This window comes from Molossus molossus, unplaced genomic scaffold (assembly GCF_014108415.1).
Source record: "Molossus molossus isolate mMolMol1 unplaced genomic scaffold, mMolMol1.p scaffold_m16_p_8, whole genome shotgun sequence".
Taxonomy (NCBI): Eukaryota; Metazoa; Chordata; class Mammalia; order Chiroptera; family Molossidae; genus Molossus; species Molossus molossus.
This window is the reverse complement of record NW_023425402.1, coordinates 98,168,376-98,185,518: the sequence shown is the minus strand read 5'-3', so window position 1 is coordinate 98,185,518 and position 17,143 is coordinate 98,168,376. Positions and strand designations below refer to the sequence as shown.

Here is a 17,143-nt window from a genome sequence, read left to right as displayed (position 1 = left end):
CTTAAATAAAGCTATGCCCTTGAAAAGGGAAAAGGTGACTTGTAACTTCCCACGTTCTCTGAGTATAACATCGTCTTGTAATGTATGAAAGTTGTGTGTCATTCCACCCCTGATGGTGAAGGTCTTGTACCGAAGGACCCCCAGGCCTTGTGCATGTGGGGTGGGAAGAGGGGGTGAGGGTGCTCCCACAGTGAGCATGAGCTTGTTAAGGGAGCAGAGGTGATCAGGGTGGTCTCCACCTTTCCTTCTTGCGATTCTGGGCTGTTATGCTAACGCAGCTGTGTTCACCCTCCAGCTCCCATTTACTGGGTTCCCACCCTCTGTCTGTCCAGATTTCGCTCATGCTTGTTCCTATGCCACCATGCCGTTCCCTTCAATCTGTCCAGAGCCCCCGACCCCTCACAGCCCAGCGGCAAGGACTCCTGCTTGCAATGCTTGGCAGACGCTCCCTTCTGGTGGGGAGGGCCTGCCTCCCACTTCCTCTCAGGGAGACCCCGACTCTTTCTCCGCAAGTTCATCACGCGTTCCTGCCATTTCTTTCTTAACAAGAAGAGCTTACGGTTACCTGCGGGCAAGGAAACGTGTCTCGTTCCCAGCAGAAGCCCCAGGCCTAGAGCCGCGTGGAGAAGACGGAGGGCCCTCCACAAACACGTGTCTCATCGAGCAAGATGGGCTGGAGGCAGCCGGAGGAGCAGGGCCACCCTCAGAGCCTGGGACAGGGCCACCGGGGCTCCCCGCAGCGGGAGCCAACCGTGGGCTCCGCGGACTCCTGCCGAAAAGCCTGTCAGGCCACTCTCACTACACAGAATATTGTTCTTCCCAAAGAACCTCAAGGCGTGCCTTCGTGTGAAGGTGGTAGTGGCAGGGACTGTCCCTACTTTATAGAGAGAACAAGAGAGGCGCCCAGGAGGTTAAACTGCTTGCCCAGAATCATGGCCAGTGAGAAGGTCTGACACCCAGCCCAACACTGTTTTCTGCAGATGTGGTGTCTCCTAAAGGTAGTTATCATTCCCTTTTTTCTGAATCAAATTAATCAAGATTAAACTCTTGGACACGTTTCTGACATTGGCGGTCATGATAAAATAGTCCCCATACGGTGCCCAGCTCTGCTGATCCAATTAAGATATGAGCTTTGGCTTGTTATTAGTTTTGCACTGTCCAGAGCTCATTATTAAAATTTGTGGCATTCAAATTTGTTTGGGTTGTAAACATTTGACCCTGATGCAAGAGTTTAAATAAATGCGGTTGGAGGACGCCCTGGGTGACGCAGAAGGAAGCTCATTTGAAGAGTGAGGGTCAGAGGGCCCGAGCTCGGCTCTGTACAAGTCATAAAATGCAATGCCTGAAATAGTAACAAGTCCTCATTATCTCATTATGTTGAATTATCTGTTCTTGGCCGACTGGAAGTGAGAGGCAGGCGCATGCCTCAGACAGTCCAGTAGCAAGCAAGTCTATAGATGTGGATGGAAATACACGCCAGCTCTCGGCGGCGGCCCTGGGTCACTGAGGACAATGTGCAGGTGTCCTGTTCACCTGGTCCCTGTGCAAGGGGACCCTGGGCATCAGGCAGGCTGGGGACCTTCAGGGGAAGCTTGCACAGATAAGGCAGCAACTCCTTCACTGCTTCATAACTTGCTCTGCTGCAGCTCCTTCTCTTCACACTTAATTTGCACTGGGCCTGCTGCACAGCAGGGAAGGCCTTTGAAGGCTAAAACCTTCTTCCACCCCTTAGGTTGCTAGGCATCCTGTGGCTGGGCAGCTGTGCCCACCCAGTGTGAACTCAGGAGCTGGGAACACTCAGGGCCTCCCAGGGTTTCTGGCCCTTGGGGACCATGAGGTCAGCATCAGCAAGTGGACAATAGAAGATGCTCTCCTATTATCCTCAGGGGAATAACAGTAAGGGGAGTGCCAGTCAACTGGTTGAGAAGGGAGGCCCAGGGTCCCGGGCTGGTCAGTGCATCTGTCCCTGGACCCAGTGCTCTGTCAGGGTCCCGGGCTGGTCAGTGCATCTGTCCCTGGATCCAGTGCTCTGTCAGGGTCCCGGGCTGGTCAGTGCATCTGTCCCTGGACCCAGTGCTCTGTCAGGGTCCTGGGCTGGTCAGTGCATCTGTCCCTGGACCCAGTGCTCTGTCAGGGTCCCGGGCTGGTCAGTGCATCTGTCCCTGGACCCAGTGCTCTGTCAGGGTCCCGGGCTGGTCAGTGCATCTGTCCCTGGACCCAGTGCTCTGTCAGGTCCCGGGCTGGTCAGTGCATCTGTCCCTGGACCCAGTGCTCTGTCAGGGTCCTGGGCTGGTCAGTGCATCTGTCCCTGGACCCAGTGCTCTGTCAGAGTCCCGGGCTGGTCAGTGCATCTGTCCCTGGACCCAGTGCTCTGTCAGGGTCCCGGGCTGGTCAGTGCATCTGTCCCTGGACCCAGTGCTCTGTCAGGGATACAACTGAGCTCAGACATGGACCAGCCCGAGGAGAGGAAGAACCTGAGAACTTCCAATTCACAGCAAAGCACAGCGACAAGGGAACCTATGCAAATGAATCCCTAGGGAAGAGAATGCCCAGGACTCACAGTTAGCAATTTCACAAATCCAAGGTCTAAAACCCTACATTTGAAAATTTGCATTACTGTCAGAAAGTCTCTGCAGCTGAAGCAAAACCAGATTCCTAAAATGCCCCATCAGCATCAAACACACAAGGCTTAGAAAACCAGACGGAGTATTGAAAAGGTAGGCAGGGAGGCCAGCACTAGAGCTTCAGATTCCATAGAACACACATCACTCTACCACCAGGTCATTCCGAGTCCTGCGTGGGTTCAAACTGTACACAAATGTGCAATGAAACATTTCTGTTAAAACGCCCATGTCGTACCTCCCAAGTTATTTCTTTCAAAACAAAATCAGATTTTTAATTTTAATTTTTTAAAAAGAACTATCAGGTCAAATGGCTTCTCATTAAAAATAATTTCAACTCTTCATAAGATTTGAGATTAGTATTCTGGAAAGAAACGAAGCTTTTGTCCACATATTTCAAATTCTGATCCCTCCACGGCAAAAATAACAGGACTAAAAATGTATTTTCAAGGGCAATTACACTACCTTGGACTAAAGGTAGATTTTAAAGTAATTGTTCATTAGAAGGAGTCTAAGTACCAAAAAGAAATGGGGAAAAAACAAACACACACAAAAACCATTAAACTGGAAAATATCTTACCTTGAGAAGTTGAGGAAATGAACGTGTCGAGTAAATAAATAGGGCTGTTCGGCAGTACTTATATTTTTAATCAGTTCCATCTATTAAAAAAAGTACAAAATTAGCATATATAGGATCTAATTTTCCAACTATATTAAGCTAAAGGTCATCTCCCCAATTCCACCCATCCTCACTTATTACCTCCTGGACCAGAGCCCAACAGCTGTGTTTTGTGCAACATTTATGAACTTTACTTAAGGCTTCTTACTGAATAAAACAGTGCTATCCAGATTTATAGTCCTGTACTTAATTTAGTTGATTGCTACCATGAAAACAATGTGACAGATTAATTAATTTTAACTGGAGAAAGTCAGTGGCTTGCTGTTCAAAAATGAAAATAAGAAAAATGCCTTTAATTCGTTCCATTAAAGTCAAATCAAGACAAGAGGTTAATCATTATTTTATATTCCTGTAATGATATTACGGAGAGATGCAGAATTATCTGAAACCAGTTCTGCAGAATATAAAAGTGGGAGTAAAATGAGGCAGTACCTCATTATTTTTCTCTTTGAGTATAAACATTTACAGTAAAGCAAATATTTCATAGGAAACACTCAACCCCCTCCCCCCCTAAACTTCTTGGTTTTCAGTGGGTGGTCATCTGAATTATTTATTTCCAGTTATCAGCAAGGCAAGATGTAGTTTATATTAGTACAAACTAACATTTATGGTCTTCTGGAACATGTCATCGTCCAGAAACGTTTAGTAAAATGTTAGAAATTCCAAGCATTCTCATGCCCCCGTGACTTCCTGAAGCCTACTTCCCTTAGATTTTCTAATTGACCCCATCAAAACTGACACGCCGTGAAATTTTTAAGAGGCGCATGGAGAATGGCTACTCTGGAGGTACATCACAAGCCCAGCATTCCATATTTTATGAATTAGTTCAAGTTGAACACTGGAAACAAAAACAGGCATTCACATGTCACCCACAGCAGCAGCAACAATAAAATCAGAGTCGGGAACTCCAAATTGTTGCAGGCAGATCAGAGAACCCCGTCTGCCTTGTTCCGTCCTGTCTAGTGTAGGGTAACACACACACACAGTGCTCAGTAAATATCTGCTAAATAAATTAGCTCCGACTAGTACACGCTTTATCACGCTACACACAGATGTCAACGCCTGATCCTATTATTAGATATTCATACTCACAATGATTGTTAGGGATGTGAAACTGAATTTTAAAAGAAAATGACTCCCAGGTTCAAAAGCCTGTGCTTTGGTTTGTCGGTGGCAGGCACAGGTAAATAATGGTCTGCCTAAGCTTGAGCACAAAAGGAAATTGAATTCTGCTTCTTTATCTACTGTTTACCCTCAACACCTCCACCCCCACATGCCCTGGCGCTTGCTTTTGGTAATAAAACGTCTTGCTCGGTCACATTGCACATTTTGATTTCTGATGGGTCTACCAACAGAATTATCCATTTGGAAGCACAACCAAAGGTCCCCGAGGATGTCCGCTTAGAAACACGACTCCTCACTGTGTGTGTGTTTAATATAAACACCATTTAATGCCTTAATCTCTAGAATATTTTTATTCAGGTGTTTCGCTGCACACAAGAGTAATGTGAGAAATCCCCCTGGTATTATACAAGAAGACTGGAAAAACAGGTCATGAGAAAAAACATTCCTTCACATATTCAACATTATGTTATATTCTCCAAACACATGTCAACGTGTGATACTTAATGGAAGAACAGTAGTGGTTGGACTCTGAGAACAGTGTCACAATAGTCATAAAGCTGTCTGTTTCACAAGGAAAAATTGACTAGTGGTGACAATGCATAACTCTTTCTAGACGTGTCCTTAAACATAGGAAAAGGTATTAATGTTCATGTTTATTGCATGAGTACAGTGAAGTCAGAGTTCACTTCAGCTCTCATACATTTGTCACCACGCACCAAAGCCACTTAGGAAGTACCACAAATGCTCAGACTTTCCCCATTTCTAGAGACAAGTAAAGGTCTCCTGAACCCCTGCTGCCCATCACCTGAGTCAGCCCTCCCACCGTGGCTCATGTCTGAGTCTTATCTCCATGGACGGCACCATGGGTGGCAACGTGCTACCTAAAATCATCACAGAAGCTACTTCTCCTTCTTCTCCTTGGCTCGTACAGGACCACTGCTGGCCTCTGTACTGATCCACTGCATGCATTCATCATTCATTCATTCCTTCTACAGTTACTGAGACCTTACCAGGCCCTGGAGAGCAAAACATGAATGAGGTCAGTGGGAAGACACTTAAAGACAAGACAGTGGGCTGTGTCCTGATGGTGTCCCCAAACCTACCATAACTCAAACCATAATCTTGGTCCTCACCATCTTTACTCTTTATCTAGCTTATTTCACCTCTAAAGAGTCAGTTTCTGGTCAAGAGTACCCTCTAAATGCTCACATTTGATCCGGTCTTTCCTGAATCTCCATGTTCGATCCCTTGCTGAGTCATGTTAATTTTAGCCTTGCTATCTGACTCTCAGGACAACACTCCTGTGGCCAAACTAAACCCTTCCTTGTGCCTTCCTTACACTAGTCTAAGCCTGACCATAGGCTCAAGCTCCCTCTTCTGGAACATTCTTCCTCTTCTTTTCATTGTCCAAATCCTAAATGCTCTTTGCAGTTGAGTAAAATGCCTACCTTCATCTAATGGCCTTTCTGGGTCTCCCTTTCATTCAACATCCACTGATTTTCAACTCTTTGTCAGGCAATGGACTGCTTGGTGCTGTCGCTATAGAGATAAGATATTTGGTTCTTGCCCTCAGGAAGCTCAGATCTGTGGACCAGGTGGACCAGCAGGCAGGTTCCATCACATGATAAACACCGTGGGGTAGAAGGCACGGAGATGAGGTACCTACCCCTGCTGGCAGTGGAGGTAATACTTCCCCAAAGAGGTGTTCACAAGGGCCCATAAGAGTTAGCAAGTGAAGAAGGGGACCCCTGGCATGACAGACAGAGTGAATAGTAGATGCAAAGGACAAAACACAACATGACATGGATATTTGGATATTAAAACTACCAGGAGCTCCGTGTGCCAGAGGTCGGGCATGGGGCCAGCAAGGCAGTAGATTAGACCAGAGAGGATGGTAGGAACCAGGTAAGGGAGGGCCCTACAGGTCACAGGAGGGATTTTGACATTTGTCTAATGGGGAACCCACAGTCAGAAAAGATTTTCTTTTTCTTTCTAGATCTGAGATCAAGGTGGGGAATGTGAAAAATAAAAGTAAGGATCAGAGACAGAAGGCTTAGCTAGGAGGACAGGGCGATAATCTCAACAGGAAGTGCTGAGGTCATGAATGAAGGCAGCGCCTCGTATTGCGGTCCCCAGAGCAGCGGCATCGGCATCAAGTGGAAACTTGTTAGAAATGCACATTCTCAGGCCCTGCCCCAGACCTACTGAACTAGAAGAAACGCTGGGGTTTGGGCCTGTCAATCTGTGTTGTAACAAACCCTCCAGGAGAGTCTGAGGCATGAAAGTTTGAGAACTACTGATCAGGCCAGTGGAAGTGAAGCCAGGTGAAGACGTGGAGGGGCGTTAAGGAGGGGGGATCTGCTGAGCCTGCGTCCAGCCGGAGGGGAGGGGAAGGCGAGGCAGTGGCCAGAGAGCTTCCTTCTGAGTCCTGGCTTGGATCTGAACACCTGGCGGTGTCCACTTGTAGACATGGGGAATGCTGCAGGAGAAACAATCCTGGCTGCAGAAGTGAGGGGACACGGGTTGGTTTTGAAGACCTTTGGCTAGAAATGACGTTGCCTTCTTTGACTTCCCACGGCACTTTGAGGATTTATCAGGACATGCACTTTTTCTGTTATTTATCCCAGGAACCACTCAGGAAATGGTAGTCTGTTTGTGTTCTGTCCCAACTGCTGTCACAGTGAACCTGTAGCCCCGCTGGGGTTTGTGCGCCATCTTCAATGCAGATTTGTGGTCAGGCTTGATTTATACACCCCCAAAACCAAGCCCAGGTCCCTGCACAGACATATTCCCCATAATTGTTTATGTAATGAAGATGCCCCACTTAGAAAAATATTTTTGGAGTTGAGAAATGTATAGTTCACTGAAGACAGAATGATCACTCAGGAATGAGTTCCGTCCTTCTGAGACAAACCTGTGTGTCCCTTACCCCAGCGGGGCTACAGGTTCACTGTGACAGCAGTTGGGACAGAACACAAACAGACTACCATTTCCTGAGTGGTTCCTGGGATACACACTGTACCTAGAAGCTACGATACCCAGAAGCTCTTTATACAAATGCTGTCATTTTATTCTCAAACGACTCCATGAGTTAAGCATTATTACCCACATTTACAGGTTAAGAAACTGAGGCACAGAAAGGCTGCAGAGATGGTGTAAGGTTTCACCGCTAGAAACAAGTAAAGCCCGGATTCCAATCCAAGTCTGCCTGACACCAAAAGTCCTGTTTTTATCCCCGAGCTGCAATCTCCTCATTGTTCCCACTATTACTTCATCTGTACATGACCCTAAAGATCAAGGGGAGGGGATGGTTAGCAAAATAAGTCTGGAGAATAAAAAGGGTTTATAGGGATACCAATATTCTACTTTTCATGTGATTTGCTAAAAATTGAAAGGAAGTTGTAACAGGTGGGAGAGCATTAAAAATAAAAAAATAAAAACATTAAAATATCAGAGAGAATTTTTTTTAAAGTTCTAGGTGACAAACAGCATATCTTATAAAAAGTGCAGGGATGAATTTAAAATGCTAAAAAAGGAGAAAGAGAGAAATAACTATGTAATGGAATATAGCTAAAGGAAGGAGTTACATCACAGTACATCTGAGAGTGAGATAGAATTGAGGTTTAAAAAATGGTGAGAAGCGCCCTGGTCGGTTTGGCTCAGCAGTTAGAGCATCGGCCTGCGGTCCAGAGAGACCCAGGTTTGGTTCCCGCCAAGGGCACCTACCTCGGTTGCAGTTTGTCCCCGGCCCTGGTTGGGGTCGTGTGGATGGCAACTACTCGGTGTGTCCCTCTCACATCCATGTTTCTCTCTCTCACCTCCTCCCTCTGTCCCTCCCACTCTATCTGAAAATAAGTGCAAAAATATCCTCGAGTGAGGATTAAAAAAAAAAAGTGAGAAGCCAACAGAATTTATAAGGCAGAGGATGTGCCAGGAAGCCTTTGTAATCTGCAGAACACCTTTCCTGCAGTTCAACAAACAGAGCCGGCTAGTAAAAGACTTCGCTCCTGGCTTCTTTAGGAAATGACCCTACTCTGGTCTGAATTCTTGTGTCACTCGGGAACAACTAGATCTCGATGTCCTATAATTTCACAAAACATCTTAAAGAAAGAAAAGACATGTTTTTAATACATCAAGCCCAAAAAGGAGTGGCTCGCAGAACTCCGTGCCCTCTAATCTCAGAGGCCGGAGGAGGGCTGTAGGCTCAGGTTACCTCTCTCTGCCTCCTGCATGGGGAAGCCCCTCTGGTGGGAGGCAGGAGGCTCTGCCCACCTTCAGGGCTGTGCGTTGGTGCAGCAAACAATGCCTGCAATGGAGGAGACGTCCACCAGGGGGCGGAATGACCTGAACAAGGCAAAGCGGTTGGGTCTGAACAGTAGAGAAACTCAAAATCTCCCCGCTATGATTGGAAAGAGAGGAGAAAATATTTTAATTTGTCAGGCCTGTTGCTTCTTCCTCTCCCCTCTCCCCCCCATTTTCTTTCAACCAAGTTTCCATGAGCAGACTCCGCTTTTGCCTACAGGATTTCAAGATAAGACCTTGTTTGCAGAGCGGGATGAACGCATCCCTGGGATCTGGAGATGGACTCCACACATTTGTGGGGTTTGATTCCAAGGTTCAGTGGGAGCAGTTCTGATACCTGTGGACACTGTCCTTCCCGTTTTACAGTCAGGAGCCTCTGAGGGTCACTCTAAGGAGACTTTTCCCGAAGGTCTTAAGCAAGGTAGGGCTCCTGGGATCCACGTGCAGCATCCGGAGGAGACGCCACTCAGTAAGACTTCAGGGGACAGGTGCCGTTTTCAGCGGTTCGAGGGATTCTCGGTGAAAGAGGAATTTTTCTTGCTTCGTGGTAGATTCACTTTCATAAAAGAAAAACTTTCTAATAACTAGAACGTTTTCTGCAGTGTTTCCTCACTAGAATTGTGAGCGGGAATCCCCTGAAGAGTTTTTGACAAGTACCCAGACTCCGTATTTTGCAGTAGGACCTAGAAACGTGCTGTGAAAAATCTCCCAAGAAGAGCTTATGTTCATCATGTTTATGATGATGTTCATCATCATGAATCACTTTTTTAATGACTTCACACTGCCCACTGAATAACATTCCAGTTCCCCAGCCTAGCATTCAAAGTTCCCCAGAATCCCACCCAACTTCACTTTCAAGACGTATTCGTCCACATTCTTCTTGAATACTTGTTGCTTCCTGTAAAATGGGGTGGTAATACTTTCCTGATAGTGTTGCTGAAAGCATTAGAAGATGCACACATACCTAGTGTGCTGTGTGGTGCTCAGTAGGCAGCATTAATTGTAGGTCCCCAATGAATAGCCATCAAAATGAATGAAGAAACAGCAAAGAGACCTGCTTCAAAATGAATAAGTGAACATTTTCCCTTGAACGAAGATGGGCTGACCCTACCTTAGGGAGGCCTAGGAGGAATCCCTGTGGCCCCTAGACCTTTTCCAAATTGACTGTGTTTTCTTTGGGTGAGTTTTCTTTCTTAGAGCTGCACTGCTTTATAGACAGAGTCAGACTTGGAATCGCAGGGAGGACAGCAATGGGAAAGGGAAGTTTAAAACACTGGAAAGAAATTCTGTTTTTGATCAAGAGGCCAAAGCAATCTAGAGCCCATGGGCACAGGCTCTCTGTGTCCTTCACCCTTTGCATACTTGTCAAGATTTTGATCATCTTAATAGCTGCTGAAAAGAGTCCCGACAGATGTGAGCCCAGCTGTGGGACGCACAGGAGAGCCACCTGCTCTCAGAAAGAGTTCCCTACCAGCTGAGACTGGGAAGCACTACATGAAAGCCAGTTAAACAGATTCTTCTTTTTTCTTTTTTAATGGAAAGAATACCCAGTCTTGAAAATGTGACTAATCATTGTAAATCCCTAGAGGGGGACAAAAGGCCAGCATTGAACATATTTGTTTAAGCATGGTAGTTTCTTTCTCTCTCTCTCTTTCTTTTCTCTTTTTCTTTTCCTTCCTTCCTTCCTTCCTTCCTTCCTTCCTTCCTTCCTTCCTTCCTTCCCTCCTTCCTCCCTGCCTTCCTCACTTTCTTTTTAAGTGTCTTAGGGGACTAAAATTCTCAGGAACTTAGGAAAATGATGTGATAGTTTGGACAAAAACCCTGTCTGTGCTGCAGAATCTCCGGTGGCACTTTACTATTATTAAAAAAAAAAAAAAGTTTTCTAGACTCTACGCCAGAAATTTCAGAAGAAGGCTATTGCAACTATATGTTTCCAAGGCTTTGCTGGAGATTCTATAAATAACCACTGCCTCACCAGGATGGCTCTTGGGTTCAGGAGGGCGTAAATTCAAGCCCAGGTGCCTTCTACTCTATTCTATTTTATTCTGGAAGCGATGCTCTGGTTGCCTCAGTTTTCTCATCCACGATATAGCCAATCATACCCACTCACTGGTTTTAGGTCCAAATGTGTTAACTAATATAATGAAATACAACAATTAGCATGGAGTAGATGTTATTTCCAATTAGTAGCTTCAATATAAATAAAACAGTAAAAGTGTTTTCTTTCTTGATCTTTTGGGTTCCTACTGCCTTTTCCAACAAGAATGAAATAATTTTGAATTCTTATGTCTGTGATATGCCTGTGGCGCTTTGACCTTTATTGTCCTGGGAGCAATGTTCTGAAAATTAGCGTCAGAACATTAACAAAGAGGGAAGTCACACCCCATGTCTTCTGGAAAAGAGTTCCCTATCTTTCAGATTGTACCCAGTCTCCGTTTTCCAAGATATTGTCTAAGCTAGTCCAAGAAATCGAGATCTGGTTTTGGAGCACAGATGAAATGATGTCACCCTGGGTTTGCATTATATGCCCTGCAAAGGTCCAGCATTTGGCCTGCAGCAGCTGCCCCTGCTTTTCTGCGGGGGCGATGAACTCCGAGGTATTTGTTCCTGGAAGGCAGATGTAATGGGATTTTATAGGCATGCAAACACTTGCTGTCTTCATGGACCCTTTCCTTTTGAATAATCCCTTCAGTGTCTTATTTTATTAAACAACTTTTAAAAATTTAGTACAGAGAGTGAGAATAAGAGAGACCGTGTGTGTGTGTGTGTGTGACGGCAGCTACCCTCTAGTGAGAAATGTATGCATCGATCTCAGTCTGGGCAGAGAGGGGCCATTGTGTATGAAGGAAATGGTATAGATAATTCAAGCCTTATAAGTGAATACCATTCCAAAGTTCATTTGTAAGTCAGTAGTTCAGAACTTGGAACACATTTTCTCATAAAATAACTGTGGATGGAGTGCCGGGCCAGCCCACAGGAGCCTGTCTATTCCGCACCTGAAGTGAAATTGTTTTTAACCCCGTAGAACAATGTTTCCATGGGAACCCATTTTCAGAGTTCTGTTTAATGTTGGGAACCACTGACTTTAAAATGTTAACTCGTCTCCTAAATCACTCCCCCAACTCCTTTCCTTTAATAAATTACCAAGAAGAGGAGCTATTCATACCACAAATTATTTCTTGAATATATTAGGTTAAAATAATATTTTCTTCTCTGCTTGTTTTATGCACTTTGAAACTTTAGTAAAAGGATACATATAATGAGGAAAAGTGTTTCTTTAAAGATTTTTTAACTACTTCGAACTTGGTTTCTGGTCTTGCCGCTTCCTGGCCCTCCCGCGAGTCCCGCCGGCCAGCTCCATGCACAGAGGGAACGGTCGCTGTTGGTGCCTCCACATCCAAATTGCTTATTTGCTTTTCCTACCATATCTTTGCCTTTCCCTTGAGTCTTTAAAAACTTGCCTTATAATTTAATAGGAATCTGGAGTAACTAAGTAATGAAATATATTCTAGGTCACACTGACCACAGGAATCAGAAATGTTTCAATTACACTCTGCACAGATTATGCGGGAAGCTGGATAAATATATCACAGACTCGCAGGGCTGGAAAGAACCTTGAGAGATTGTCCAGTCTATTCCCTGGCTTCCAGACAAGCCAATCATTCCAAACAGATGAGAGCAAACTTCTATTTCAGAGGACAAAGATGACTGTGTCTTTAACCCTTTTCTAGATGTAGCGATGTACACATTTTTAGTAAATGATTGTTGATTTTTCATCTGAACCCATTTTTTGACAGTGGCAACCCTATTTTACTTCCTCAAGATGGCTCCTCGGAGGAAACAGAATAGGCTTATTGCTGTAACATCACGTGGAATATTTTCATGTTCTCTTCTGTGCTCTCTCTTCTAGGGCATGTCTGAACATCCCAGTGTCTGATATTTTAGTCACCTTGTTGCATTGTTTGTACCCGATCGGCCGTGGGAACTAAAATTGAGCTAGTGGATTTTATGAACCTTCTGAGAACTGGGCGTGTTTCTACACATAGCAATATTTAAGGAGAATCTGATGAACACACCCAAGGATGCAAAGAAACAATAAATTTAATGATTATAATAAAATTGCAATGACCTGGGCTATTAATTTTGAGTCACTTTCTCTCAGGTAGTAAAGAGGACATGACCAGCTTCATCACAGTAGCTCTTCAGTCAGGCAAGGGAATCTGAGAACCTACCCCTATTAAAGTTATTCATAAAATGTGATATCCTTAAATGTCACCAAATATAATTTTCCTATTGAGAGCCTACTACAGAACTTACAAGGGATAATCTCAAGATAGTTATTGTTGATTGCTAATGACCCTTTGGACTTGATACTCAGAGATTCTTCAGTGGAAGTTTTCAAAAGAATAGGCAAATTGATCTTTATACCGAGGAAGGCACTAAATATACTGGATTATAAAAAGCACTTTTGGCTATGTTACTGTCTAAAAAACAGTCCCACTATCCCCCATGATAAAAGAGCAATAAAGGTCATTATAAATCCCCTTTGTCTGTGAGGTTTTGAAATGCCTCAAAGGTAAGGATTACAACAGAAAGAAGTGGACATGGGTGGAAATTTCCATAACTATGGTGTCAACCTGATAGTAAACCATGTGCCTTGTTTATTCCCCAAATTTACATACTCATTGGATGGTGTGATGATTAATGTTATGTGTCAACGTGGCTGACCAAGGGGCACTCAGATTAAACAATATTTCTGGATGTGTCTGTGAGGATGTTTCTGAATGAGATTAGCATCTGAATCAATGGGCTCAGTAAAGTAGATTATTCTCCCCATGTAGGTGGGCATCACACAATCTCTGAAAGGCCTCAATAGAACAACATGTGGAGAACGGAGGGAGTGGCCCCCTTCCCCCTGCCTCACTGTTTCAACTGTGATATCTCCTATTACTTCAACTGGGATTCACAGCATCGGCCTCCCTGTTCTCAGGTCTTCGAACTCAACTACACCGCTGGCTTTCCTGGGTCTCCACCCTGCAGAGGGCAGATCACTGATCAACCAACAGGTATCTTCATCCTACCGGTTCTGTTCTCTAGAAAACCCTGAATTATGTTAGTGGCTACTCATCCATCCTAAGTATCTAAGGGCACAGGACCAACTTTGTGACCCTGTAACATGATCTTGAGAGCACAAGGCCTAACTCTGCTAAATCAGCAAAGTGCCCCAGTGGTGACTGTTGACCCTACTTTTGTACACACTTATTAAGTAGAGTCTGTCTGCACAGCATCTGGACAGAGTCCAGACCCCACTGCCAGTATGTCCACTTATACGGCTCAGCCCCATTATGGTAGAACTGTCCCTGGAAAATGGGATAATTCTTTTGCTCCCACTGGATATACCAAATGCCGCTTTGGAAGCTCAAGATCCCCTGAGCTGATCGTAACAGGAAGCATATGCCTCTGTCCGGTTAGATTCCTAGGATACTTGTGAACAAGCACAGAAGAAATATTAAAATAGAAGTTTCTTACTTTTGCTGTCAGGATGTCGGCACTAATTATAGCTCAGTGGTGTAACTGAGATTTATGCATTGCTACTTTTAGCTAACTAGACAATGACAAGTACACACTGCCCTTCGGTCTAACAAAAGTATCCCTTCTCGGAAACTTCCCGGCTTCAAGACTTCCCCCAGAACACTGGACTGCAACTTCCTTCCACGCTCTGGCCAAAATACAGTACGAAATTGCAACTCTGGTATGCTTGTGTCGAGGGTTTGAAGGGTGTCCTATAAGGCACCCACTAATTACACAAATGAATTGAAGCAAAGTACAGTTTACCCAGGGCCAAAGACAACTTACTTGTTCATTTTTAGTAAGCCTGGTTTTGTTGTGAATGTCTGACGTGACCAGATTAAATCCATGCTTCTCCGACAAGATCCTCAGAAGCAAGACCACAGTGCGACTGCCACACTTGCCCACTCTGTTGTACACCACCTGGCTCGGGAAGGGCAGCACCTGGGAAAGAGCGAGAGCAGATGTGAGACTTTGGGGTTAAACCCTCAGGGTTCTTCCTTCAACGTCAGAACAGCCAGTTTGGTCGGCCTAAATGAGAAGGGTCCGCGTGAATTCAGCGAGAGAACCAAAGCAGTGGATTCGCATTCACCTTCACAGTGGAGCTCGGAAGAAGCTGGACTCACCACCTTATCTACACGAATACCAAAAACAGGCAACATCTCATGCCACCTGTAAGGCTGACCATGGTACTTGTTTTTTTCCCTTAAGAACAAAATATATAAATATGTGCTTTAATGATAATAATCTTTTTTTTAATCGTTGAAAGTATTACAGATGCCCCCCTTTTTTCTCCCCACTGACCTCCCCTCCCCCCCGCCATTCCCAGCCTAGTGTCCTTGTCGATTGACAAGAAAAAGTTCCGAGGTGTTCTAACTTAAAATGACAGCAGCCAGGGCGTGGGAAGGAGCCACCGGACAGCAGGCTGAGGCTGCTCACCTCCTGTGCACCTGCTGTGGTTCAGGCTGATTTTCCGGAGGCTGTTTCCACACCCTAGACCTCGGAAGCCTCCACCTCTGATTTGTACGTGAACTTCCCAAGTTCCTCCCACAGCTCACCCCGGGGGCGCCTCTCCTTCCCCACCCTCTCTGTTCCAAGCTACCTCGAACCCTCCTGCTGGATAGAAACACTTGCACAATGCTTTATTAGAACTTACTGTAAAGAGTGCTTAAGGAAAAACATAGTACTTTAAAAAGGTGACACATAATTTACATGCAATAAAATTCACCCATTGATTGGCTGCCTGCACACCCCCTACTGGGGATCAAGCCCCCAACCCGGGCATGTGCCCTGACCAGGAATTGAACTGGGACCTCTCAGTCCATGGGTTGACACTCAATCCACTGAGCTTTTAAAGTGGACAGTTTAACGGAGACAGAAGATTAGTGGTTGCCAGGGCTGAGGAGAAGGCGGAATGGTGAAGTGACTGCTGATGGATATGGGATTTTCTTTGGGGGGTAATAAAATGTTCTAAAATTAGAGGTAATAGATGCACAATTGTGAATATCCTAAAAAATATTGAATGGTATACTTTAAAAGGGTGAATTTTATGGTATATAAATAATATTTCAATATAGCTGTTATTAAAAATACACGTTTGGCCCAGCCAGTGTAGCTCTGGTTGAGCATTGACCCACCCACCAAGAGGTCACCAGTTTTATATTCTGTCAGGGCACATGCCGGGGTTGTGGGCTCGATCCCCAGTAGGGGTGTGTAGGAGGCAGCCAATAGATGTTTCTGTCTCTCTAACATTTAATAAAAACACATTTAAAAAAATACACATTTGGCCCTGGCTGGTTTGGCTCAGCGGTTAGAGCGTCGGCCTGCGGACCGGAGAGTCCCAGGTTCGTTCCTGCTAAGGGCACGTACCTTGGTTGCGGTTTGTCCCCACCCCAGTTGGGGTTGTGTGGGTGGCAGCCACTTGATGTGTCTCTCTCACATCGATTTTTCTCTCTCTCTCTTCCTCCCCCTCTCCCTCCTGCTCTATCTGAAGATAAATGCAAAAATGTCCTTGGGTAAGGATAAAAAAAAGACACATTTGAAAAATCTTTATTATCTACCTCAACACCTGCAAAATAAAATTCTGACCGCAGGATTGTATGCAAGGCTCCCAAGAGCTGGTACCTCCTACCGCCCCGTTTTCACTCCCTACCAAGGGCAGAGGCTCAGTGACAACAAACTACTTGGCATTTCTTGTCTCTACTCACACTGCGCTCTGTGCCTTCGTTGCTTTCCCCGCTCTGCCTAGTTAACCTCCACCTGTCCCTAGAACCCAGCTCACTCCAGAATGAGCTGGTGGCCCTCCTCTCTGCTCCCAAGGCATCCTGTCCATATGCCTCTGTAGTATGCATGGGATTATTCCACAGATACTGGCTTCCTTGCTATATTTTTACAGAGCTAGCTTCCTTCAAGGCAGGATCTGCCTTATTTTTATCTTTGCATTCCCAGCTCCTAGCAGAGGTGCTCAGTAAGTGAAATGAATACGTGAATGAATGGAATGAATAAAACCTTCTCACTCTTGAATGTTCTGGATCTCTTGCCTTCTCCTATCATGTCTGTTAACACATAGTTTTCACATTTTTCATGTCTGTGTGATTTCCATTATTTAAAAACCTATACTTTTGTCACCCTGACAGGGTTTCTCAGTGGTTAGAACGTTGGCCCACGGACCAATGAGTCGTGTATTCGATTCCAGTCAAGAGCACAAACCTCAGCTGCGGTTCATCCCCAGCCCTGGCTGTGTGAAGGCAACCAGGCGATGTGTCCCTCTCATGTTGATGTTTCTCTCTCTCTCTCCCCTCTCTCCCTCCCTTCCACTCTATCTGAAGATAAAAAGAAAAATATTCTC

General features: G+C 45.1%; 1 protein-coding gene across 1 annotated transcript in view; it reads right to left on the bottom strand.

Moving 5' to 3' along the window:
* UST (uronyl 2-sulfotransferase) overlaps nucleotides 1-17,143 on the bottom strand; it is a 271,733-nt gene that overhangs the window by 99,745 nt on the left and 154,845 nt on the right. Inside the window, exons 3-4 of the mRNA XM_036248541.1 lie at nucleotides 14,584-14,739; nucleotides 3,202-3,281 (exon numbers count right to left, since the gene is read on the bottom strand). Coding sequence (XP_036104434.1) covers nucleotides 3,202-3,281; nucleotides 14,584-14,739 — 236 coding nt within the window. The remainder of the gene's footprint in view (nucleotides 1-3,201; nucleotides 3,282-14,583; nucleotides 14,740-17,143) is intronic.